The sequence below is a fragment of the Sapajus apella genome, unplaced genomic scaffold, assembly GCF_009761245.1.
Source record: "Sapajus apella isolate SASKATOON/1434 unplaced genomic scaffold, GSC_monkey_1.0 scaffold4, whole genome shotgun sequence".
Classification (NCBI taxonomy): domain Eukaryota; kingdom Metazoa; phylum Chordata; class Mammalia; order Primates; family Cebidae; genus Sapajus; species Sapajus apella.
Genome location: NW_022436944.1, coordinates 1182263 through 1207385, shown reverse-complemented (window position 1 = coordinate 1207385; position 25123 = coordinate 1182263). Strand labels below are relative to the sequence as shown.

Below are 25123 nucleotides of genomic sequence, written 5' to 3'. Positions count from 1 at the left end.
AAGGAAGGAAGGAAGGAAGGAAGGAAGAAAAGAAAGAAAGAAAGAAAGAAAGAAAGAAAGAAAGAAAGAAAGAAAGAAAGAAAGAAAGAAAGAAAGAAGGAAGGAAAGAAAGAAAGAAAAGAAAGAAAGAAAGAGGGAAGGAAAGAAAGAAGGAAAATTTGTGGAATGACATGTTAATTTCTAGACGATAACTTGTCCTACGTGTTGAATGTCTGTCCCTGCAGGAAGCCGGCCCCAGGGCTCAGGGGAGGCCCTTGCCACAGAAACCCTGAGAGCTGGGCTACCCAGCAAATGTCACACTCACTCACACTCATACACACACTCACATGCACTCCATAGCCAAGACCTGAGACTCTGCAGTCCCTACAAATAAAAAAAAGAAGCCTTGCTTTTTAGCCTTTCTGCCTCTACAGCTAATGAATCGTTGCCTTCCACAGTGCTGGAGATGAGGGAAGAATGAAAAGCGTAATTAACCTTCCCCTAAACACAGATTTTTTTTTTCTTTTTTTGGCAAAACACATCAAAATGCTGCAAGAAGACTGTGCTCCAAGTGCCAAATGCAATAAAGAAGCCCTAAGCCGGGGTAATGGTCAAGTAATGGCAAATAAACCGCCTTCCTAGAAGGGGCCTCGGCCTCCGTTGGGAGAAAGATTTTCCTCCTCAAAAGCAATCTGAAATAAACAAATAAGCGTTTTGTTTTTTTTTTAAACAAAGCTCTGTTTTAATCTGAGTTTCTTAAGGATGAAGGAAAACCCAAGTAGGTGGGCATACAGAGCGTGAATGCCTGAATCTGGGCGCTGCGTTTGTTGTTGGCGATTTGTTTTGTTTTGTTTATCTTAGGTACTGGACTGCTAAGGTGAGTAGTTTAAAGACGAGAGAATGGGTCGGCATCTACCTTTGCTACTTCAGAGCCTGTTTTTAAACAGAGAGCCAGTGAGGGAGTAACAAGTGCCCCCCTCGCCGCGGTCTTGCTAATCGCAACGCCTTTAGCCACTTTACGAGACTTCTGGGGGGGCGGTGGCTAAGGGAGTTACTGGATGCAACTCATTCTCTGCTGTGACTGAATTCCCGTGAGTTGTCACTTTGGGGAAGTAAGGTGAGGGCGGCTTCGGTGTTTCTGGCTCTAGACGTGCTGGGCAGACCCAACCTGCGCTTCCTTTTCATCCATCAGGACCATAGCAACTGGCATTTCTGGCACGGCCCAGGTGCTATCCTAGCTGCCCAAGAAAAAAACTGGGAAGTCTCCCCGCGCTACCAGAGTCGGCTTGGCTTTTAGTTTTCTTTTCTTAAAAGATGGAAATAAAATTCAGGGGCGTTAGCACTACAAATGTCAATCTTCCTGCTTTTCTTTTTATTTTTAATTAATTTTTTAATCTTCCCAAATGATTTACAACGAATTTATCAGTTTTAACTATTGTATAGAAAACAAACCCTGCAAGTTGGAACCTGGGCTATGCATTCAATCTCGGTGTAGAATCAGTGGGTATTTTCAGGGTCTGTGGTCTCTGGTCTAGGTCCATGGGCTCCTGTACTGTAGCCAAGACCAAATCAGGACTTAAGACCACCAAAGAAATTTACAAAAGACAAAAAGAACAACAAGCTATGGAGAAAACAACTATTTATATGTAATTTGTTTCCATTGTAATGTTTTCTCCTGCCACAATAAAGATAGATTTGTTTTTTACAGTATTGTGGTCACAATGATCCTTCTAAACCCAGAAAAAGAAAAACTGGTGCAGAACAGTGAAGTTTTCGTTGGATGATTGCACCGCAGGGGTCACCAACCATCTCCGCGAAGCGCTACTTGGGGTAAGGAAATCGCGCTTTAAAATACAAAAATCTGTAGTTTTGCTATGATTTCCTTTATTACCCAGATTGCAACTAAAAAAATGCAAAGCAGCGCTTCTGTCTGAGAAAGGCAGCAGCGGCAGCAACAGCTGGAGCAGTGCAGCGGCGATCTGAGGCTCAGTTAAAGTTTGTAAGAGTTGAGATCTAGCTATCAGAAAGCGGCAGCGGCATCCTTAGAGACCCTGGGGACAAAATAAATGGGTCTCCCACCAGTTGAATGACAAGTCTCCTCACATCGGAAACGAGGCTCAGTTTCTGGATGTTGAGTGTACTGTGCGTGCGGGAATACTTTAAGACGGCAGCGTACGGCTTGCTTGGCAATTAAAATAGTTGAAAAAGTTGCTCAAGAAAATTCGAAGGGATTTGTGTTCTGCTTTCACTTCGGAAGATATCGGGCAGGGACTAGCGGCGCGAAGACTTAGGCTTTCATTTCACAACTTAGACAAGGTTGAAAAGGGCTACCCACCCCCACCCCCCACCCCCCTCCCGCCAACTCCCCCCAAACACACACACGCTCGCTCTCTCCCAACCTTTAGTCCAAATCGAAGTCCGCGAACCTCAAGTATATGTACATTTATTTCCCTTCAGATGAAAATAAAGACATCGGCCTCATTTAAAACCAAACAGGGAAAACAGTTTCACTGGCGCCCTTTGACACTGTAGCAGCGAGTGCAATCAACAATACCCAAAAGAGAAACAGATGGACTGATGACCCAAAGAGCCCTATATTTAGGTCGGTTTCTGAGACCCAGAGGAAAGGAAATGTATCCGGGAATGTACGAGTGCTTGGGTGAGGACTGGACAAAGCACTGGAAAGGCGCCTGGGATAACAGCATCTCGCCGGGCTACACCGCCAACTCCACTGCCGGCGAAGCGGAGCCTGCCGAGGTGCTGCTGCCTTGCCGTCCTGCTGCAGGGACGCGGCGAGCAGGGAGGCGTGGATACGATACCTACTGTACTCGGTTCTACTGTGCGAGGGATGCGCTGGGGGAGACTGGGATTTCATCGGGGAGAAGCATCCCACCCACCTCCCATCTCATTTCTGCGTTCCGTAAGCAACACAATTAGAGTTGTTTTCGGCGACTGCGAGTGTGGGAGAGCGAACGGCGGCCTGTCCACTCCCGAGGCAGCTCCAGCCCCGCGGCTGGACACCTCAAGCAGGAGCGCTCGGAGCAGCTCCGGCGCTCGGCGCCGCTGAGTCCCCTTCAGCTCCAAGTAGAAGCATTTGGACAAACGCAGCCCTGTCGCCTACAGTCCTGGCAGAGCATCACACCATGTGGGACAGTGTGGGCCCCGCCGGCAAAGCCAGGCGAGTCCTCCAACACTTTTGCTGTAAGAGTGGGGGATGGGATTCCCACCGCCCCCGCCCCAAATCCGTTCGCCCACATCCCGCCAGACCAAGGCCGCTCTGCGCCGGGCAGGCAGGGGGCGCCGGGGAGGGTTATTGACCCTGGACACAGGCTGCATCCAGACGAAATGCGCAGGAGGCTGTCCTGCGCGCTCTCCGCGGCCCAACGCTTGGGCAGCCCGCCCCCTGGGGGTTGCTCGGCGCCCAGCCAGCCCGAGGTGCGCGGGTCGCAGCGCGCCCTCTCTGCCTTCTGCTCCTAGGCTGCCGCCGCTGGCTGTGTGCCCTGCACTCCCGGCTCTCCGAGCGCTCGCTGGGCCCCTTCTCTCCCCACCTCGGAACACTCGCTAGGCCTCTTCTCTCCCAACCTGCGCGTGGCTCTGTGGAGCCGGTAGCTCTACTCTCCCGTGCCCCCTGCCCCCACCCCGCAATTACAGCGGGGTGTCCCCCCACTCCCCGCCGCGGTCCTCCCGCCGCGCAGCGCAGCGCCGGAGAGCGTGGCCGAGCGCACAGCGCCCACTACCGCAGCCGCGGCTCGGCGCAGCCCACCCGCCTGCCCGCCCGCCCGCGCGCCCGCGGAACTTCCAGCGGCCGCCTCGCAACTTTTCCCAACTCCACCACCGCCGCCCGCCGCCGCCGCCACTGCGGCTCCCTCTGAGCCTGCTACCCTACCCAAACCCCAGAAACAAACCGAGGCTCGAACAGGCTCCCTTCTCTTGCCCGCCCCCCCATCCCCCGCGCCCTCCTCCTCCCACACCCGGGACTAGCTGGTTGGCCAGAGGCGACTCTCCCCCGCCTGGGGGGAAGGGGAGGGGAGGGGGAGACTTTCTCCTCTCCTCTTCCCCCCCACCCCACCCCTTCGCGCTCACTCTCGCGCTCTCTCCTCCCTCCCACCCCTAGCCTTTGCTGCCCCCACCCCCACCCCCACCCCGGGGTTGCCACAGCTGGTCGGCGCGCGGGGCTGAGGGCTGCCCAGGCTCCTCCGGCGCCCAACCCGGGAGCGAGAGCGCGGGCGACCGGGCGCCAAGGCTGGGACCGGCAGGTTGCTGGGGCTGCGTTGCGCCTGCCCTCCACCCTGGGCCCCGGCGCGTGAGGCAGCCGGCGCTCCCTCCCGGAGCGCTGGAGACCGATATGCAAGATGGCAGAGGAGGGGGAAAAGCCAATAGAAAAGGGATATTGCACCTACTTGTGGCCAGTTTCCTTGCCCTGCCTTTGGATCTCATGCTGTGCCCAGTCCTGCAGCCGCTGGTGTGTGGTTGGGGCTTTTTTTTCTTGGATCTTTTCCTTCTTTTGCTCTCCCTCTCGCTCCCTCCCTCTCTCTCCTGTTTCTCTCTCTCTCTCTCTCCCTCTCTCTCTCTCTCTCTCTCCTGTTTCTCACTCTCCCTCTCCCACACACTCACTCAGTCTTTTCTTCTTTCACTCTCTCTCTCCCTCCCTCTCTCCCTTTCTCTCAATCCACACTCGCTATCTCTCCAGCATTGTCAGTTTGGACACCTTCGCACATGCGCGCTAGACGCCCCTCCAACATCTCAGCGCCGCCAAAAAAAGTTTGGAGCGATTTATCACTTTGATTTGGAGATCTTGTCAGATGGCAATCGCGGAGGAGGCGGAGAAAGGGAGCCGCGGGGAGGGCGGCGGGGGGCGGGGAGCGAACGCAGAGAGCCGGAGGGGAGCAGACACCTCGCCCAAAAAAAGGGGAGGGGGGAATTGAAAAGGCTTGGGCAGAGGATTGATTTCGTGTTAGAATCACCAATAAGCTTGTATCATGATTATTGTTATTGTTTTTCCCACCCATTTTTCTGTACCATCCATGAGGGAAGAAAGAAGTGAAGGGGGAAAAAAAACTTTAAAAAAAATTTTTTTTAACCCTCCTCCTATTAAATAACTAAAAGGGCTGGACCTTCGGCTAATAATCCTGGAGAAAAGTGAGAATCATCCTGAACTTGAGAAATCTCCTGCTGCCGCTGCTCCTGCTACTGAAGCTATTGCGGCTTCCGCTTTCAGAGTTGTAAGCAGAGTAAATAACTGGTTTTTTCCTCGATTTTAGCTGTAATACCAACGCTTGCTGCCATCCTTGGGACATTTCAGTATTCTTTCCCTACCAAGTAGTAATGATCACCCTTGATTCCCGGGTCCGGGCCGGCGCGGGCATTTGACATCCAAGACCTTCTGCTTTCCCAGAGGTCGGCTGTCACCTTCCGGCCTCCCCCACCGCTGCCACGGTCGCCTCCTGGTGCAGCTCAGCCTGCCTGCCATTTTCACTCACTCGCTTAAACCTACAACCTCAGGGTCACAAGAAAGACTAGTGGGAGTGGGGGGGTGGATTCACACACTCTTAAAAAAAATACATTTTTGAAATTTTCTTTGATTACAGCATTTACCAATGAAGTGACAGTCAGATATGGGAACTCCTAAAGGGGCTAGCTGTGTGCAAGGTATGAATCAATCCCAACTAGGTATAGATTTTCTTTTGGTACAACCTTCTTGCATTAAACAGTTTTGTTCAATACCTTCCATGTGCTATTTATGTCCCCATTAATATCTGTTGCAAATCCTGCCAGACACCATAAAAGAAAATTACAATCTTTTCAGTCTCGGTACTGGAACAATACATTCTTGATGTTCAAGTTAAAGGAAAAGAAAAGCAGGTCCTGGGCATGAGTTTGGCAAAGACGGTGGAAGGGAAGGGGGATTACTGAGAGTGCCCAGTTGTACCTGATGGTATTTATTATCAGATCTAGTACTGTGGGTATGAGAGAGCAAATAGCAAGGTTCAGTCCCAAATGGTATCAATGGCCTGCAAATCTCTTTATTCAAGAGAATCAAAGTTCAAAGAATTTGTCCTGGTTAAGGATGCCCACCATTTTTCTTTCTCCAGAGCTGTGTAATTCTGGGAGCATTTGGCTGTAAGATAGAGGTCCCTGGAGAACCAAGCTACAGGTCTCAAGGGAGACAGATGTATAAGGTTGAAATGTGAGGAAGGGAAGTGGGGAAGTAAATGAGGGAATTACACAGAACAGGAGTAAAACAACTTCTAAAAAAGAAGGTACCACACACATGGGTACAAGAGAACTCTATTATCCACTCTGAATTAAAGAGGCACCTGGGTTTTTTTCCAGACCTAGAATTCCCGTTGTCCTGTGCATAAAGGTGAGTGTGCTAACACATTTGGTGTGTGCAAAAGCACCAGCCATTTCAACATTCTGTTAGGCTCCCACAGGTCTTTAACTCTAAAACTTCCCCCAAAATGTGACTCCACCAGCTTCCCTCAGTTTAGATAGAGAGGTGCCTTCCTTCTGACCAGTAAATGTCCTCAAAGGAAAAGGAGAAATGGGGCTTGAGTGCCTTTGGAAAGGGGAACAAAATCTCTAGGGAGAGAAAAACACGAGGCTGACTGGCAAGAAGTTCATAAAGCTGCTTCTGATCCATGTAAGGGACTCTCCAGGGACCATCCCCTAGGCCAGGGGACTGACTAGCAGCACCTGAAGATCCCAGCTGTCAAAATCTAGAAGGTCTTGTCCCCAATCCCCACCTTCTCTTCCAGGCACCCAGGAACAGCTAAGCACCTTGCCTTGGGAGCCTAAAAAAAAAAAAAAAAAAAAAACCGCCATCCTCCCCAACACTCCTCCCGCTTATCCCTTTCACCTCATCCCCAGGGGGGTCTGTCTATATCTGAGTTCTCTTGGAGAAGGGAGGTTAAGAAGGGCGCAGGAAATGTTCCCAGGAGAGGAAGGGACCAAGGTACCAAACCCTGAGATGAATGCAAGACCCACATGTGAAGCTAAGCTTGATGTTGCTGCTGAGAAATGATAAGCCACGTGGCACGTGGGAGGTTGGGGGTGGGTTCTGCGAAGGGAACTGGGTGGGAGATGGAAGACTGAAGTAAATCAGAGTCTCCGAATCTCCAAATTTAAAGGTCCCTGATTTTTAAACTTTTCTAGAAGGGGGTTTGGCAGAGTGAGAGGCGGAATGAGGTGCGGCTGGAGCACCCTCCCCTTCTAGTTTTTAAAGTCTCCGCTGTCGCTTCAGCGCTCCAAGTCTTTCTCCCTGGTCTTTCCAAGAGTTTCGAGCCACCAGAAAATCCAACCTCTTCTAACAAACAATAAACGCAAAATCTTCGGTGTCCCCAGGCCAAGCCATTCTGAAAAGACAAGGCATCACCTTTTTCTAAAAAATAAAAGTATTCGCAATATCATTCGTTTTTTTTTTATTTTCAAATCTGAAAACTAGGTTTCATTTCCTTTTCTCTCCTTTTCTTTTTCTTTCTTTATCACCTGCTTTCTGCCCTAAATGTGTTCTAATGAAGAGCTAACTTGCTAGTTCGAGTGTGTTTAACCTGACGGAGCAAACACCCAGCAGCAGCCGGTCACGCTGGCGGCTGATAGCGCCGCGACCTCTGTGTGTCCGCCCCGGCCGGTTCCCATTCTCAAGCGCCTGAACCCCGTCACTTCCACCTGTCCCAGGTCCCAGCCGTGAGACCAGAGCAGGTGACTCTCTGTTCAGCGGCCCCTGGAGTTCCCGACACCCTCTGACCGGATGTCTAAGCTGGCCCAAGAGAAAAGAGGCCTCCAACAAGTTGGCGGAGCTGCCCTCGCTACCCGCCCCCGCCCCATCTCTCGCCTTTCCCGCTCCTCCTGAAATTCGTTTTCTTGGGGGACAGTAGCATGGATTCCAACGTTTACTTGTGTTTTCTCCCACGAAAGCGAGCATCCTGGAAGCAATGTCTCTGGAAAGTCGATGCGTTTACGGGCTGAGTTTGCTTGTTTTATTACTGTCACTATTTCGGGGTTTTGTTTGTTTTGTTTTTTTTTTTTTAGCAGAAGTGAAGAGCTTGAGATGGAAGTTAGAAGGAAGATGGGGATTGAAGAGAAAGACACAGACAAGTGTATCCCTTCCCCCACTATGTTTTTTAAATTAATGTTAGAAATGGCAAATAACCGATTTTCAATACATTACATGCAACAGGAAATTTTCCTTTCCTCTCATTATAATTGAACCGGCCCCACAATATCTTTGGAAGAAAGTTTGAATTCTTTATGGAGGTATTTCTAGGCCTATTGTCTTTGTGCAGTGAACTTTACATCATGCTATTCAATCACAACCTATATTCTCCTGGCTACCAGCAAGATTAATTTAATCATTGTAATGCAATTATTAATACTGTTTACCCAACGCTGGGTTTCAGGTTGGCTGTTAAGAAATTAAACTCTCGCCGGGTGACCAGAGCTAGGCAGGGGTTTCTTCATGTTGAAATGAAACAGTCCTCTTTATTTAGTCTCAGGGCTCCAGCTTTCGGCCACCGGCTCAATTAGCCAAAATGGAAACAATTTTCATTCATTGCAATAACTCACTGTTCTGGAGATCGCTTTCAAAATACACACTTTATTATTATACGCTGACCTCGGTGGCGTGGAGTGGCAATAAAAGAAAGAGGCAGAGAGATCTATCTAGCCCCCTTGGGCTATAATTATTAGAAATTAATTGGGTTCAGGACCCTGGGTAGCCTAGCTAAATTAATAGCTTGTCTAGTGGTTTAAATCCGAATTTTCAGTCCACAGGAGAGAAAGGGAGAGAGTCACAGACATGAAATGCAGACCCAAGGGACGCCTGAGTTTACTTGCAAGACACTCATCTATTAAATAGTGTCCAGAATACGTTTGAGTTGAGGAGGGGGGCTGAAGTAGGAGGGGTCGGGGGCGACAAGAAAGAATGGAGCAAGATGGGGAGGGAGGCTGAGAGTGAGCGAAAAGGTCTCCAGTTGATTTTATTCGATTTTTCTTGCCTGCATTGTTTTCGGGAGGGGTTGCATTTAGGGGTTAAAATAAAAAATAAAGATCCCGTGTACTCGGAGCTGTCGTGCCGGAGTAAAAGTGAAAAGGGAGCCTTAGGCAAAAGGAAATTACTGCGAGCCCGCGTGACCTTTCAGGGAGGTAATCAATCAAGTGATCAACAGGGATATTTATCATCGCTATATAGGACTACTTCGCTCTGCACAGGCGGTGTGGGGGTGGGGCTGGGGGAGCAAGAGGAGGGTGGAGACACGCGCGCACTCACACACACACTCACAAAAGTTTCAACAAACCCGATAAGCCTCGAGACAGAACAGGTAGGCTTTAATAAATGTTAAAACTACCTGTTTTGTCTTACATTGTCAGAGAAACACACACACATACACATATAAGCGCACATCCAGGCAGCAGCGGCTGCATGAAGGTGTTAACTTTGAATGGTCCGCCACGCTTTGCCCTACAAGGGAAGCTTGCAAAGAAATGCGCGCTTCGAACGCCAGTGAGGCGACAGCTCAGGGCTAGCTCGGCTTCTGCGTCCAGCCAGGGAAAGGGCGCCGCAGGCGGCAAGGGTCGCCGGGCGGCTGGGGCAACGGTCTCTACCGCGTCTCGACGCCGGGGCCTGAGACACGGAACAGCCACCTCTTCCTGCGAAATCCTCGCGCTGCCAGGGCGACGCGGCCCAAACCAGGCGCGCTCGGGGCCAGCCGGCTCAGGAGAGCACGCGCAGCTGGGGTTCATCGGCTGCAAGATTTCTGCCCGGTTACATTCTCTACCTTGTAAAACTCGCCGTTTTGTAAATTGCTTTTTCGGTCCCGGATTTCTTAGCAAATCATTCTGTTTTACAATCCTGCTCCCTCCCCCTAGCTCTTCAACAACCTCCCCTCTAATTTCTGATGTGTATATAAGGAATGGGGAGCGGGGAGCGGTCAGTGTAGCTAGCTTTTAATAATGATGATGATGATGACATTAAATAGTCGATTTAAAATCTAGGCCCCCGCCCAGCTCCGGGATTATAATCAGCAGTTTTTTCGAGAGAACCTCGGGCTGATTACTAGCCCATGGGGTTGAGGAACTATTTCCCGACCGGTTTGTGAAACGCAAGTTGGGGTGATGCGCGCCGCCTCCCAGGTAGCAAGCCTAGGCTCCCGCGGTGTGGGAATGTGGGGCCGCGCCAGAGTCGTGCCTATTGGCATCAGAGACGAAGCTCGCGCTCCCCTGGCCGCCCTCTCCCGGCTCGGAGCGGCCTCCTCCCGCACAGGCTAGTCTGCGGCGCCCTCGCCTGGTTTCCTCGGCCGCGGCAGCTCTGGTGCTCCCGCCGCTTAGGGCTCCAGCTGTGCACAGTAGCCGCCTGGGCGTGGGGGTGGGAAACAGCTGGAGCGCCCCGGGGAGTCGCGGGTTGGGGTGGAAAGGAACCCAGCAAGGAGGATTATGAGGCAAGCAAACTCCCGGAGCTGCTACTGGTTTAGGATCAGGAGAAGCAACTTCACGGGGCACAAACCTCTGCCCTGTGGGAACTTGAGCTCCGGAAAGAAACCAGACTGCTCGTGAGCGTTAGTTACCCTGGGAAGTCTGGACCTCTTGGGGTCCCTTCTACTGAAAAAAAGAATTACCTGGAAGAGTATTTCTCAAAGTGTAATGTGCATACGAATCGCCTGGCTATCTTGTTAAAATGCAGATTCTGATTCATTAAGCTTGGGGTGGAGCCCAAACATTTCTCAACAGGCTCCTAGGTGACGTAGATGCTCCTCAAAGTGTGGTCCCAGACCAGCAACATCAAGCATCGCCAAGATTTCAATAGAAACTCAAGATCTCAGGCCCCAGACAAACCTGCTGAATCAAAACTGGCATTTTAACAAGTGATTCACTAGAACACTGAAGTTGAAGATGCATTGCAATAGAAGGTGCCTGGCCAGGTTTTCTTTCTTCTGTCTTAAATCAGGACTTCTCTGTGACTGAACCTCATTTCAAATCTTGCTTTCTGCCGTGGACGCGGGAGAGGATGGAGTCAATGAACCTATCCATGTAAAAGCTACATCTCCTCTGGCTCACTGCAGAAACCCTAGATTCTCATATCCATTGACCACTGCGCTTAGGGGCCAAATGCCAACGGTGAAGCTTCCTAGATTCTGGTCTGATTGACATCCCTTCCCGCAACTTTCCTCACGCCCCAGCCCCCTTCAGTATTTTGCTGCCAAGTCTATGGCTTTTATTTCTCCCTCCTTAACATTACAGTTTTTTGGTTACATATCTTCCTTCCTCTTTCAGCTGTGGACATCTTGAAAGAGATTATGCCTTGATTCTCCACTTTGTTTTTTCATCTGCAGCATAGAAATAGTCATTTCTTCCCACATAGGATTAATATATAGAAATGCTTGGGAAGCCATGAAGTTGAAAGACCTTAAGTATCAAACCACTGGAGGTTCAAATCCCAGTCCTCCCCTTTACCAGCTGTGTAACCTTAGTCAAATTACTGAACCTCTCTGAGTCCCAGTTACCTCCTCTGTATTATCAGAATAAGTATGTACATCTTGCAGAATACTTGTGATGATTAAAAATAATGTATACAAAGCACCTAGTATGGTGCCTGCTACATCATAGAAATTTAATAAATGGAGCTATTTAAAGCTCCAAGCTTTAACATTTTGTAATCTGCAAAATGGTAAGGGTGTGTGTGTGTGTGTGTGTGTGTGTGTGTGTGCACGCGCGCGCGCGCGCGCGCGCGAGAGAGAGAGAGAGAGAGAGAGAGAGAGAGAAAGAAAAAGAACGAAAGAAAGAAAGAAAGAAAGAAAGAAAAAGAAAAGAAAAGAAAAGAAAGAAAAGAAAAGAAAAAGAAAAAGAAAGAAAAGAAAGAGAGAGAGTTGGTGGTCTTAGACACTGCTGTTCCCATTCCCGTCTGTAAGTGTTCCCTTTGGTCAGCCGACAACCCCCTCAAATAGCTGAAGCCTGGGGACTTTGATATAGTATATAGAACTGGGTGGTGCAATTAGATATTAACATTTCAGTTTAAATGGGCATGTATGTGTGTGTTTGTGTGTGTTTTTGTGTGTGATGGAAGAGAGAGAAGAAATGATAGGGAGAGAGACAAGAAAGAGAGGGAATAGTTTTAACTATGGTTTTGTTTTTTGTATTTTGTTTTTGACGGAGTCTCCCTCTGTTACCCAGGCTGGAGTACAGCGGCACCATCTCAGCTTACTGAAACCTCTGCCTCCTGGGTTCAAGCGATTCTCCTGGCTTAGCCTCCTGAGATTACAGGGGCATACCATCAGGCCCAGCTAATTTTTGTATTTTTTTTTTTTTTTTTTTTTTTGAGACGGAGTTTCACTCTTGTTACCCAGGCTGTAGTGCAATGGCGCGATCTCGGCTCACCGCAACCTCCACGTCCTGGGTTCAGGCAATTCTCCTGCCTCAGCCTCCTGAGTAGCTGGGATTACAGGCATGCGCCACCATGCCCAGCTGATTTTTTGTATTTTTAGTAGAGACGGGGTTTCACCATGTTGACCAGGATGGTCTCGATCTCTTGACCTCGTGATCCACCCGCCTCGGCCTCCCAAAGTGCTGGGATTACAGGTGTGAGCCACCGCGCCCGGCTAATTTTTGTATTTTTAATAGAGACAGGATTTCACCATGTTGGCAAGGCTGGTCTTGAACTCCTGACCTCAGGTGATCCGCCTGCCTTGGCCTCTCACTGTGCCCGGCCCCTTAGCTATGGTTTTGTTTGTTTGTTTGTTTGTTTGTTTGTTGGAGAGGGAGTCTTGCTCTGTCACCCAGGCTGGAATGCAGTGGTGCAATTTCAGCTCACTGCAACGTCTGCCTCCCAGGTTAGAGCAATTCTCTGCCTCAGCCTCCCGAGTAGCTAGGATTACAAGTGCCCGCCACCATGCCGGGCTAATTTTTGTATTTTTAGTAGATGGGGTTTAACCATCTTGACCAGGCTGATCTTGAACTTCTGACCTCGGGATCCACTGCCTCGGCCTCCCAAAGTGGTGGGATTACAGGCGTGAGCCAACATGCCCAGCCAACTATGTATTTTTCAGGGATTCTTGTGTGATTGTGCTTTCACAATTCAGTTTTATATTAGTCAACACTATACTCAGTTCATCTCATACCAGGAGAGTCCTGACCATCTCCCAGTCAGCCTGTAGCAACAGGACCTGGGCCACATGCTGAGGGCCAGTGAGACTCACTGACAGATGTATTGCTCTTTCCATGGCCTTATGATTGCACAACATATACAGAGTCAGTATTTGAAGACGTGTAATGTTTTTATATTACCATGTTCTCTCCCTGTGAGATGGAAGCCCCAAAGACAATTCAAAGGGAAAGCGGCTTTTAATGTAGTAAGTGCTCTGTCTTCTTTCTTTTAAAATTATTTTTACACGCTTTTAAATTTGTTCAGTGTTTTTTAAATTTTCACTTCCATAAATCTGGTTGTTGCCCTTACTTTCAATACATGAAATTATTTACTAAGTCTAAATTCCTGCCAGGAAATAAAAGATTTGTAAAATTAACACCTACAGTACTTTTAAATTCTGTACTCAAACAAACAAGTGATTATGGTTGACATGAGAAAATGTAGACATAAAGCAATTTAATTTGCCTAATATACTTTTAAACTTATAAGTATAGCAGACTTTCCACATCTTTTTAAAGCACAAACTATAGGATCCATGCTGAGACAGCTTATAAATGAGACTTCCTTGTAACAAGATCCTCAGTACTCAATAACTTAATTCCCTTGACTTAGGTCCAAGGCAGACCTGGCAACTCTCAAACTCTGCTATGGAGTGAAGTCCTATACCAAGACAGAGTGTGATACAGGTGTGCCCTGCTTTATGAAAAGCCACACCACAATGTGATTATTCGCTTCGTGCTAGTTTATTAAATAATGAGTTCCCCTGAGACACTTAAAATATGATTTGACTTACAAAAATCTGATTTATACTCACTTTCCCCAGAAACATACCTATTGAGGTAAAGCTGTGTTTTTTTAAATGACGATGCATGTCCCATCGCAAATGTTTTATAATGAAAAGTCCATTTTCAAAGATTAAGACAAGGAAGCATACCACCACCGTTCTGGGATTGGGAAAGAAACAATTTCTGTACAGATCAATTGTACATAGAAGAAATGGTAGGACTGATCAACTGAATTATCTACTTTGAGGGCTCATGTAGATATACTAGAAACCAGGAATATGATAAGATTGGGACTTCAAACATTTTAGAAAATGCAATGCTCTTGTACTGGGTTTTAATAGTAAGCTATCCAAATCAACTCTATAAACACTCTTGAAAAATACACTTTTTACAATGGGAAGAATTTTCTGTTGCACAGAGAAACTGAAGAATAATTCTAGGGCTGGGTGCAGTGACTCCTACCTGTAACTACGGCACTTTGGGAGGCTAAGGAAGGAGGATTGCTTGAGCCCAGGAGTTTGAGACCAGCCTGGGCAACATAGCAAGACTCTGTCTTACAAAAAAATTAGCTGAGCATGGTGGTACACACCTGTAGTCCTACTACTTGGGAGGCTGAGGTGGGAGCCCAAGAGTTCAAGGCTACAATGAGCTATGATCATGCCACTGCACTCCAGCCTGGGCAACAGAGTGAGACTCTATCTTCTGAAAGAAAAAAGGAGAATTCTAAAATTCGTCTGTGCTTACACCCATTTAGAAGTAATAGTTTATCAGCAAAAAATCACCATCTAACTCATATCCAGGTTTTCACTTAGCTGTTTGACATTGAACTGGGACTCTGAAATTGGAGACATTGAACTCATAAGAACATTTGCTATTCTTTTTTTTTTTTTTTTTTGAGACGGAGTTTTGCTCTTGTTACCCAGGCTGGAGTGCAATGGCGCAATCTCGGCTCACCGCAACCTCCGCCTCCTGGGTTCAGGCAATTCTCCTGCCTCAGCCTCCTGAGTCGCTGGGATTACAGGCACGCGCCACCGTGCCCAGCTAATGTTTTGTATTTTTAATAGAGACAGGGTTTCACCATGCTGACCAGGATAGTCTCAATCTGTTGATCTCGTGATCCACCCGCCTCAGCCTCCCAAAGTGCTGGGATTACAGGCGTGAGCCACCGCGCCCGGCCGAACGCTTGCTATTCTTAAGGGCTCTAGGAGACAGCTTCAATTCTAGCTGCAGTGGAAGCACCAATGCAGAGAAGCCAAGATAGTGAATATTTTGGTTGCATCTGTTTCTGTTCTGTTAATGCTCTATTGAGCTTTTCACAACTTTTGTGTCCAAAATTTCTACAGAATCAACTATCATGCAGGTTTCTTCACCAAACCAATTGGGCAATCTGGTGTCTCTTGTGCCTCCCAGGGTGGGGCAACATGTAAGCAAGCAGTAAGGGCTACTTAGCTACAGGAACCTCCTTTTCTAATCTACCGTAGATAGCACTGCCTGCTTAATCTTCCTGAGGCACTATTCTGAAGCTGTCTTTCTTCTACGACAATTTTCAAGATCCCTCAGTTATTGTCAAGATAAAGCCCCAGCTTTTTGCCTCTCATTCAAAGGTATTCTACATTGGGGAAAAAGCAAGAGAGGTGGGGAAACATGGATGTACACAGAAGCAGCAAGGATTTTAGGCAGCCTATGTTATGGGATTCAAGAAGCAACTTTATTGGAAATCAGTTTGGAAAGATAGCTTGGACACATGCCATGGAGGCTTAGAATGAATGGCAAAATTTGGGGGCTTTATCTTGAAGATAGTTGAGAGATCCTGAAGATTCTGAACAGGAAAATGACATTAACAGAATTTGCCTTAGGAAGATTAAGCAGGCAGTGATGTGAATTACACATCTTCTTCACATGTTCAGACTGCCCATCTTTTAAGATTCAAGACAAACATCGCCTCCTCCCATAAAGTTCTGAGATGTTCTCTCAAGTGGAAAAACAATCTCTCACCATCACAGTCATGATCTTCTATGGCATCTCAGTTTTACATGTTGGTTTTGTCTGTATCTCTATGATCTCTCTTCATAGACTATAAATTCCTTGAGGGGATATTTGTATCAACTCTTCTTGTCTGCCACTGCTAAGGCATATTTTGCTCAAAAATTGTACTGTCTAAATGTAAGGATTCTAATTTTTAAACAATTTGAGAAAATCTTCAGCCATTACATTTTTAAATATTGCTTTTTCTTCACCCTCACAATTCTTTTTTCTTGTTTTCTGCTCAGATATAAGTTAGATCTTCTTGCTATATCTTCTGTATTTATTAGCTTCTCTTTCATAGATTCTCTTTATCTTGTGCTTACTTCTAAATAATTTCTTCAAATTTATTTTCAAGTTCTCTTATTCTCTTTACCTCTATCTAATAAGCTATTTAAACTGTCAATTAAATTTTTCATCTTAATAATTTTTAAAATTTCCATAATTTATAATATGATTCTTTTTTAAAATGTGCCTGTTATCTTTTCACACTGTCTTAATTTTTAATCTTACAGTTAAGTTTTTTGGATGTTTTTGTTTTTTGGTTTGGTTTTGGTTTTGGTTTTGAGACAGAGTCTTGCTCTTTTACCCAGGCTAGAGTGCAATGGCATGATCTCGGCTCACTATAAACTTTGCTTTCTGGGTTCAAGTGATTCTCCTGCCTCACCCTCCTGAGTAGCTGGGATTACAGGACTGCACCATGATGCCTAGCTAATATTTGTATTTTTAGTAGAGACGGGTTTTCACCATGTTGGCCAGGCTCGTCTCGAACTCCTGGGCTCAAGTGATCTGCCTCCTTCTGCCTCCCAAAGTGCTGGGATTACAGGTGTGAGCCACTGCGCCTGGCCAGTTTAAGTTTTTAAACATTTCAGATATATTTCTTTTATCTGACAGCTCTATTATCTGAAGTTTCTAGGGATCTTTTTAATCCTTCTGTTTGTTGATTGCTCAGGAAAATTGTTTTTCCATACTTTAGAATTTTAAGTTGTGAGTTCACCTTTAACAAGATTTTCTCTGTGGAAATCATGTTTAAAATTACTTGACATATCCTTTCAGAATGATTTTACCTTGGCTTTTCTTAGATGCTTGAGTGTTATCAATTTTTTCACTAATTTATCAGCCTGACATTTCCCAAACTATGGAGGAAATGTAATTAGAACCACAGATGTAAGTGATAGGCCTGTTGGAAAGAATTGTCAAGGGACACTTTTTTTTTTAACCCAGAGGCCAGATGAGATAGAAGCTTCCTTGTTATTTCTTTTTCTAGTGAGCTGATGATTTTCTAAACCAGCATTTCATTGATTATGTAGCTCTATGAGACCCAGATTTATGCAAGGGTATCAGTTCTTATCTCCCCAACTCATGTTGGGCCAGAGCTTTATGTCCTGACTCCATGAGAGTTTTGAAACCTACACCCTGAGTTCTTAAGGCTATTATCTCCCCTTCCACAACCATAGGCTGCCAGGATTTTGATTCCCATTGTGTTGAGCCCCAGAGACTTTCCTTACTTTTTTAAAGAGCATTGATTAGTTATTAAGCAGAATGCCTCAGTGATTTGTGAAGGGAAGGATTGCAGATTATTTAGTCCATAAAAATACTGGAAAGTCTAGACTTGAAAACACCTGTGATGATTTGCTGTGAGAGAATTTCAATTTTTTTCTTGAATCTTTTTACTTAAAAGAAATCTCTGAGTCCCAAAACAAAGGCAGGACTGAGTGTCACTTATAAGTAGAATCACACAACAACAACTATTTATTAAGTGCTTACCCTGTGCTAAGTACTATACTGGCATTTTGCATATGTTACCTTATTTTTGCAAATAACTCTATGACATTTTTAACCCCTGTTTACTAATCAAGAAACTGACATTCCCAGAAGTAAAATAACTTTTTGAGGTGGCCTAGGTAGAAGTATATTGAGCCACATTAAATTGCTGAGAGTCAGCTAGTTTTTTACCCACAACAAAACAGTTTGGCATGGTTCAATCTAACAAATGATGAAGGTAACATTCAAATTAAGGTCTGACCAATTTCTAACCTCACATATCTTCTTTTAGACAACATGGCCTCTTCACCATGCTAATTATTCCTTCCTGTAGATTATCATAACACTCTTATACTATCTGTCTTCATTCAATTTTCTCATTTGACTTTCAGTTACAATAAAGCATGTACGTCTGTTTTCTCCAGTGGATTGTAAGCTCCTTGAGGGGCTGTGCCTTAGCTCTGTATCCCAGGCCCTTTGCACAGTACTTGTTACATGGTAAGTCTTCAATATGTTTTTTTCTTTAAATAAACTAAACTAGGCTATTCAAGTTTTAGTCAATATTTATATGCAACTAATGTGTTTTTGAGCTCTTCTCTTTCACTTCATTTTTCTTAGTGGCTGTTTCATAACATGGTCCCAAATGTTTTGACATTCTTCCCATCAAGACGTGAGATCTATCTATGTCTTCTTTCCATGCATCTGGATGGGTTTGTGATTGCTTCAACCGATAAAATGGTGCAGGGTGATGTTATATGACTTCTAAGGTTTGGCTATAAAAGCTCATGCAGCTTCTGCCTAGGTTCCTTGGAATATTTTCTCTCTGCAGGCTCCCTCTTGAGTGCTTCATCTCAGAACCCAGCAGCCATGCTGGGAAAAGCCCAATTCACAGAGAGCCCTCACTAGGTTCTCTGGCCAATAGTCACAGCTGAACCCAGTTTTAGACCTATTCCAGCACAGGAGCCAGGTAGATGAGTGAAGACATCCCAGATGAGTTCAATCCCAGTGTTTTGAGTTCTCCTCAGGCATTTGAGTCTTTCCAGCTGAGGTCCCAAATATTGTCAGCAGAGGCACATGAGTGCAATAAAATGATTATTGTTTTACACCACTATGTTGGGGTGATTTATTGTGCAGCAGTAAATAAGCATTGCTTTCATTTTACCTGTCTGGTTGGAACCACTATAGCCTGGTAAGTTCTGAAACCTCTAAAGATTGGGATGGTGGAAGCTCCTTTTCCCCAGTGATAAGAGTCTGGTAGTAGATGGCTATTCCTGTATCCAAAATCAAAACTGGGCTTCAAGTGGATTTAAGCTTCCAGACATCTTTTGAGCATTTGGCTCATACTTGTTTGCTGTGTCTTACTTGCTCTCTGTCCTGTAAGCCTGAACCCAAACTGGCTGGCTGAGAACAGTGGTCTCCTAACTCGTTATTGTTATTCTCTTGTCTTGAGGCTGTACCTTGCTTCTAACATCCCTCATACTGACTCTGACATGCCTACCTGGCCTACTGCAGCCAAGCCATTCAATAGAAGCTGAGCCCTGCTTCTGGCCCAGAAACCCTGGTGCCCGTTCTACCCTCTAGTTCAGGACCACTCAAAGACTGATTCCAGACCAGGCTGTCAGGCAAGCTTTGCCTTCTTGGACTCTGGCCCCTCCTTAAAGGGGTGCAGCTCTCTTCAATTACCAGACATCCTACCCAATATGGCCCTTCTCCTTATCAGGATTTGTTGGCAAACAGCATGGCTAGACCCACCCTCTTCATTGCAATTAGTCTCACCAAATAGTCTAACAGCAGACACACTTGCAGAAATATGTAGGCAGAATGATCAGTGTGAGTCAGTGGTCCCTAGGGGCAAGTGAACTTCCCTGAAGCCCAGAGGCAGAGGCGGCAGGAGTTCCTGGGGCAACACTGTGCTAGAGATTCTGTCATTCCGTCCTAAGCATCATTCATGTTGAGAAGTAAGCAGGGATAGCTACAGTGTTTGGTTAGTCCACTCCTATGCTATGGAAGGGCATTTCTCTAGTTGCTATGTGAAGCATCCAAGCCCAGTTCTCTGGTCCTCCCAGAGAGCTGTAAACTGTCTAAAATCTTTTAATAAAACCTTCCTGCTTAAATGAACCAGAGTGGTTTTTGTCTGGAATTAAAAACAATACATTTACCATCTTCCAACATCTTGTGACTGTGTGAATCATTCAGAAAACCCTAAAGCTGGAGATCATTTATTTAATTTTTGTTTGCAAGTCCCAACAGAAAGTACAGCCATTAATATTGACGATCAACTCTAAGCCCTACCGTGGTAGTAGAAAATTAGCAAGATCTATGCAGTTACAATGACCAACCAATCAGGTAACATATTCAAATGCCATTACTTTCAGTAAAACTTTTAATGTTAATATTAACAATGTTAATAAAGGTATTAATGTTGACAATAAAAAGTTTTAGTCATTATAAAATAAATGTATGATTTACCTTAAAATTTAATATTTATCATGTAATTTTGGAATCGCATGGCAAAAGTATTTCTACTGATTAGGATGCAAAAAGTTTCGAAACTATTGCTTATCAAAAAGTTTAGAAATTGGCCAGTGGGATGGCTCAGGCCTGTAATCCCAGCATATTGGGAGGCTATGGCAGTCAGATCAATTGAGGCCAGCAGTTCGAGATCAGGCTGGCCAACACGGTGAAACCCTGTCTCTACTAAAAATACAAAAAATTATCCAGATGTTGTGGTGTACACCTGTAGTCCCAGCTACTGGGGAGACTGAGGCACAAGAATTGCTTGAACCCAGGAGGCACAGGTTGCAGTGAGTTGAGATCGCACCACTGCACTCCAACCTGGGAGACAGAGTGAGACTCTGTCTCAAAAATCAAACACAAAAAAACAGTTTAGAAATAACTGCTGTGAATTTACTGTTGTGAATTCAAAGTATCCATTCTTTAAAGAGACTTTAAAGGGCATCTAATAAAATCCTTTGTGAAATTTTTTGATGACAGATATCTTTCTTCAAAAAAGATATCTGTCCTACTTCTCAAATACTATACTCGTTACCTAGATGACAAAGTAATCTGTAAACCAAACCCCCACTACACACAATTTACCCATGCAGTAAACCTGCACATGTACTCCCTGAACCTAAACCTAAAATAAAAGTTGGAAAGAAAACAGTAACAAAAACAAAACAAAAAAAGCTTCAATACCTAAGACAAACAATATACTTTGGTAGAGTCCTCCCATCCACTCCTTTCCTGAAGGGTCCTGAAAAAACTCGTTTGCAAACCATGGTTATACTAGACCTCTCTCATTTTACTGATTAGGATAGGAAACTACTTGGCCAAAAGTTATTTAATGATGGAACTAGGACTCAACCTATATTCTCAAATCTCTTTTGGCCAAAAATCTTTCCATCGTATTACATTATTCTATTTAAATGCTAGATTTAAAAGAGTTCTGGTGATGCTTCCTAATTTGTGTTTCCTTTACAGTTCTGAAATGTTGAGAGATATTTGCAAATCTGAGGCTGGGGAGTATCTGAGAAGCTGGAGGGAAATGTTAAATAACCTCTACCTATCACCCTCACCCTTAGCACTTCCAAGCAAAGCTGTTTATATAAGAACATTTTTAAATGAGTTCACTGTGCATTTTGGTTCTGCTTTCTTGACTGCTGGCTTTAGTTGAAAGAATCTGGACTGGAAGTCCAGCCAAACACTTTCATCCGATCCAATCACAATCACATTGTCATCTGATAGAAATGTGGCATCACCCAAACCTCTAGTTCACACATGTGGACTCTAATCAGCAAAGGAATAAGCTGTAGTGACTACAAGCAAATATCTCTGAACTTCACTGAGTTTGATGACAGTGGTAATAAAAATAGTCTTTTCCATGACGAACACTACCAGTAAGTCAACAGTTCAAGAGGGATAGTTTTAAGAGTAACTAATGCATTAGCTCTTGTCAATGAGATTCCTTTTGGCAGTAATATATTCTGGGGATTAACCTAAACCAAATGTTTGTAACAATGGAAATATATTCATGTTAACAGGATTATCATCCCAGTGAATATTTACTGTAGTTACAGTCGAATTTGCTATTTTGAACATTGCTTATTTTCATTTCTTTTTTATAAACTCCACTAAAAGCAATAAAAAGCATCCTTTAACATTATTAAAGTGTTGCAATTCATCTTCTTTTAAACCGTTCTTTTTTTTTTTTTTTTTTTTTTTTTTGAGGGGCTGCTCTCCCTTTGCCCACATGGTGATGGTAGTGAGCAATAAAAGCTCTGCTTGGGAAAGTTCTGTAAGTTGTTTGGCCACATTTGAGCTCACCATGGTTGGATACTACATGGCATTTGTCCTTTGATTCCACATCTGTTTTCTGCCACTTGGTTACTTTGTGGTCATGTAAGTGAATAAGAGGGCCAGTGTTGACTTTATAACTTGGGAGCTTATCTCTCTGGTTCCTGTACCTAGACAGAGATGGTACAGGGACAGAAAGGTCCATATATACATAGCTTTCCATGGAACAAGCCTTCTGCTAGCCTCTGGAGTTACTCTGGCAATTTGTGGTTGCAGAATTCAGCGAGACTAGGAACTAGTGTTGTGTATCACAAAAGCACTTTGTCCTTTAGAGGACTTTATTCTGAAATAGCTCTAACTCAATATTTTTGTTGGTTGCTATAAAGAAAATTCCTTTTTGATGTTGGGTCTGAAGCGGCTGCTGTAGGCGCTGACCTGTTGGAGCAAGAGGGCATGTGGAGCAGGCAACGGCGGCGTGGGATCTGCCTCTCTGCGAGCAGGCCGGGGTGGCGGCACCATGAGCGGGGGCACCCCTTACATCGGCAGCAAGATCAGCCAAAGCGGAGATCCGCTACGAGGGCATCCTCTACACCATCGACACCGAAAATGCCACCGTAGCCCTCGCCAAGTTTGATCCTTTGGTACAGAAGACAGACCAACAGATCGTCCAATACGATCTCGAGATGAAGTCTTTGAATACATTATATTCCGTGAGAGTGACATTAAAGACCTCACTGTTTGTGAGCCACCAAAACCACAGTGTTCTTTGCCTCAAGACCCAGCTATCATTCAGTCCTCACTAGGCTCATCGACTTCTTCATTCCAGTCCATGGGTTCCTATGGGCCTTTTGGCAGGATGCCCACATACAGTCAGTTTAGTCCAAGTTCCTTAGCTGGGCAGCAGTTTGATGCTGTTGGTGTTGCTGGAAGCTCTTTGACATCCTTTGGAACAGAAACAGCAAACAGTGGTGGTACCTTACCCCAAAGTAGTGCGGTTGGTTCTGCCTTTACACAGGATACAAGATCCCTAAAAACACAGTTATCTCAAGGTCGTTCAAGCCCTCAGTTAGACTCTTTGAGAAAAAGCCCAACCATGGAACAAGCAGTGCAGAGTGCCTCGGCCCACTTACCTGCTCCAGCACCTGTTGGGAGAAAGAGTCCTGTATCAACCAGGCCTTTGCCATGTACCAGCCAAAAAGCAATAGAGAATCAGGAGCACAGGCGAGCTGAAGTATACAAAGTTTCAAGCCCAGGAAATAAGCAACTCAGAAATGATAACTAGAAACAAGTAGCTCCAGGTGCTCCTTCAGCTCATCAGGGTGGCAGGGGAAGATTTGATATTCGGCGAGATGGGCCAATGAAATTTGAGAAAGACTTTGACTTTGAAAATGCAAATGCACAATTGAACGAGGAAGAGATTGACAGAGAGTTTCATAATAAGCTTAAAAGAAGATAAACTTGAGAAACAGGAGAAGCCTATAAATGGTGAAGATAAAGGAGACTCAGGAGTTGATACTCAAAACAGTGAAGGAAATGCTGATGAAGAAGATCCACTTGGATCTAATTGCTATTATGACAAAACTAAATCCTTCTTTGATAATATTTCTTGTGATGACAATAGAGAACGGAGACCAACCTGGGCTGAAGAAAGAAGATTAAATGCTGAAACATTTGGAATCCCACTTCATCCAAACTGTGGTCATGGGGGATACAGAGGCAGAGGAGGTCTTGGTTTCCATGGTGGCAGAGGGCATGGTGGTGGCAGAGGTGGTACCTTCACTGCCCCTCGTGGATTTCGTGGTGGATTCAGAGGAGGTCGTGGGGGCCGGGAGTTTGCAGACTTTGAATGTAGGAAAGACAACAAAGTTGCTGCATAGTCTACAAACAAGTCTCTGAAAATAGGTGAATTTCTAGCTCTTCATGGTCCTGAAAATTGATTTCAGTCTTTGCGAAGAATGAAGAAGTGAATTTGCTGTACATTTGTCACCAGCACTGGGATTTTTAGTTTTTTGTTTGTTTTTCCACTTAATTTCAAAGATAAAATGCAGTTACTTTTTGGGGTGGAAGGCTCATCTTACAACATGAGCATTAAATATATTTGGAATGGCCGAAGCTTAAGTAATTATGTATAGTTAAACTAAAGCAGTACTTCAGTGGGACTTACAAGTATTTTTTCATCACTGAAAGGTTTTTTTATCACTAAATTGTATTTGGCAATTGCAAGTTACCTGCATATAGGGCCGTGATGCTGTTTTGAGCCACAGAAGGTTGTGTGTGTATGTGTGCGTGTGCGTGTGCGTGTGCGTGTGTGTGTGTGTGTGTGTATCTTTTTCCTCCTTTCTTTTGGGAAATCCTGTAATACAAAGTAGCTTATTTCGTCAGTTAATTAGGGTGCTGGATGGTAGAGAATTTTGCCAGTCAACTATGTACACACAGTAATACTGTTTCTTAGGCAAAGGTAACTTTTTTATATAGTTGTAAAATTCCATTATATTCCATTGCCAAAGAAACATTAAGAACTTTGGATAGCTGTATAAAAAGCAGCTAACTTTTTAAAGAACAAATATTTTAAAGTCAGCAAACATACCCATTATGGGTGAGTCTTTTTTTCTTAGTTTTCCAGGCTTAAAATTTTTTTATTTTGTTTTTTAATGTTTGAAACATAAATGAAGATTTGATACATTCTTTCATTATCTAAAAAACATAAAATATTCATGCTTCATTTTGTAGCAAATGGCATATCACAGATCTGTCCAAATAATCAGTATTTTCAGTATACAAATGTAAATAATCGTAAGATGAGAATGTACTTAGCTGTATTTTCAAATAAGTAATCCTCCCCCCTTTTTTAGGACTTTAAAACTAGGCATCAATGAACCTGTTTTTCCTATTATGCCTGGAATTTAGTCATGATACCTTGACTCATTCCATCATATTTCAAGAGGATTCAGAATGTGAGGAATTATTTTGGCAGCCTGTAACACACGGCAGCACTGGTCCTTGGGCCTGTGACCCGCAGATGACTCAGTATAGAGTTCATTGCTAATTATAAACTACTAGTGAGTCTTTTTGATATTTTAAGCACTAGTGGGAAAAATCTGGCCACTTTTGTGTTTTTATGGAGGCCATGGAATAAAAGGAT

At 44.9% G+C, this 25123-nt stretch overlaps 1 protein-coding gene and 1 pseudogene across 7 annotated transcripts in view; one reads left to right on the top strand and one right to left on the bottom strand.

Annotated features, from left to right (window-relative positions):
- MECOM (MDS1 and EVI1 complex locus) overlaps positions 1-4785 on the bottom strand; it is a 573219-nt gene extending 568434 nt beyond the window's left edge. For 4 of the 7 annotated variants that reach the window (XM_032260964.1, XM_032260978.1, XM_032261073.1 and 1 more), the window contains exon 1: positions 4380-4785. In XM_032260964.1, coding sequence (XP_032116855.1) covers positions 4380-4416 — 37 coding nt within the window. In that variant the 5' untranslated portion in view covers positions 4417-4785. The remainder of the gene's footprint in view (positions 1-4379) is intronic. The other 3 variants (XM_032260969.1, XM_032260985.1, XM_032261092.1) reach the window with 1 other exon arrangement.
- A 17644-nt stretch (positions 4786-22429) lies between these two features.
- LOC116538515 lies at positions 22430-24099 on the top strand (annotated as a pseudogene).
- Positions 24100-25123: the final 1024 nt, after the last annotated feature.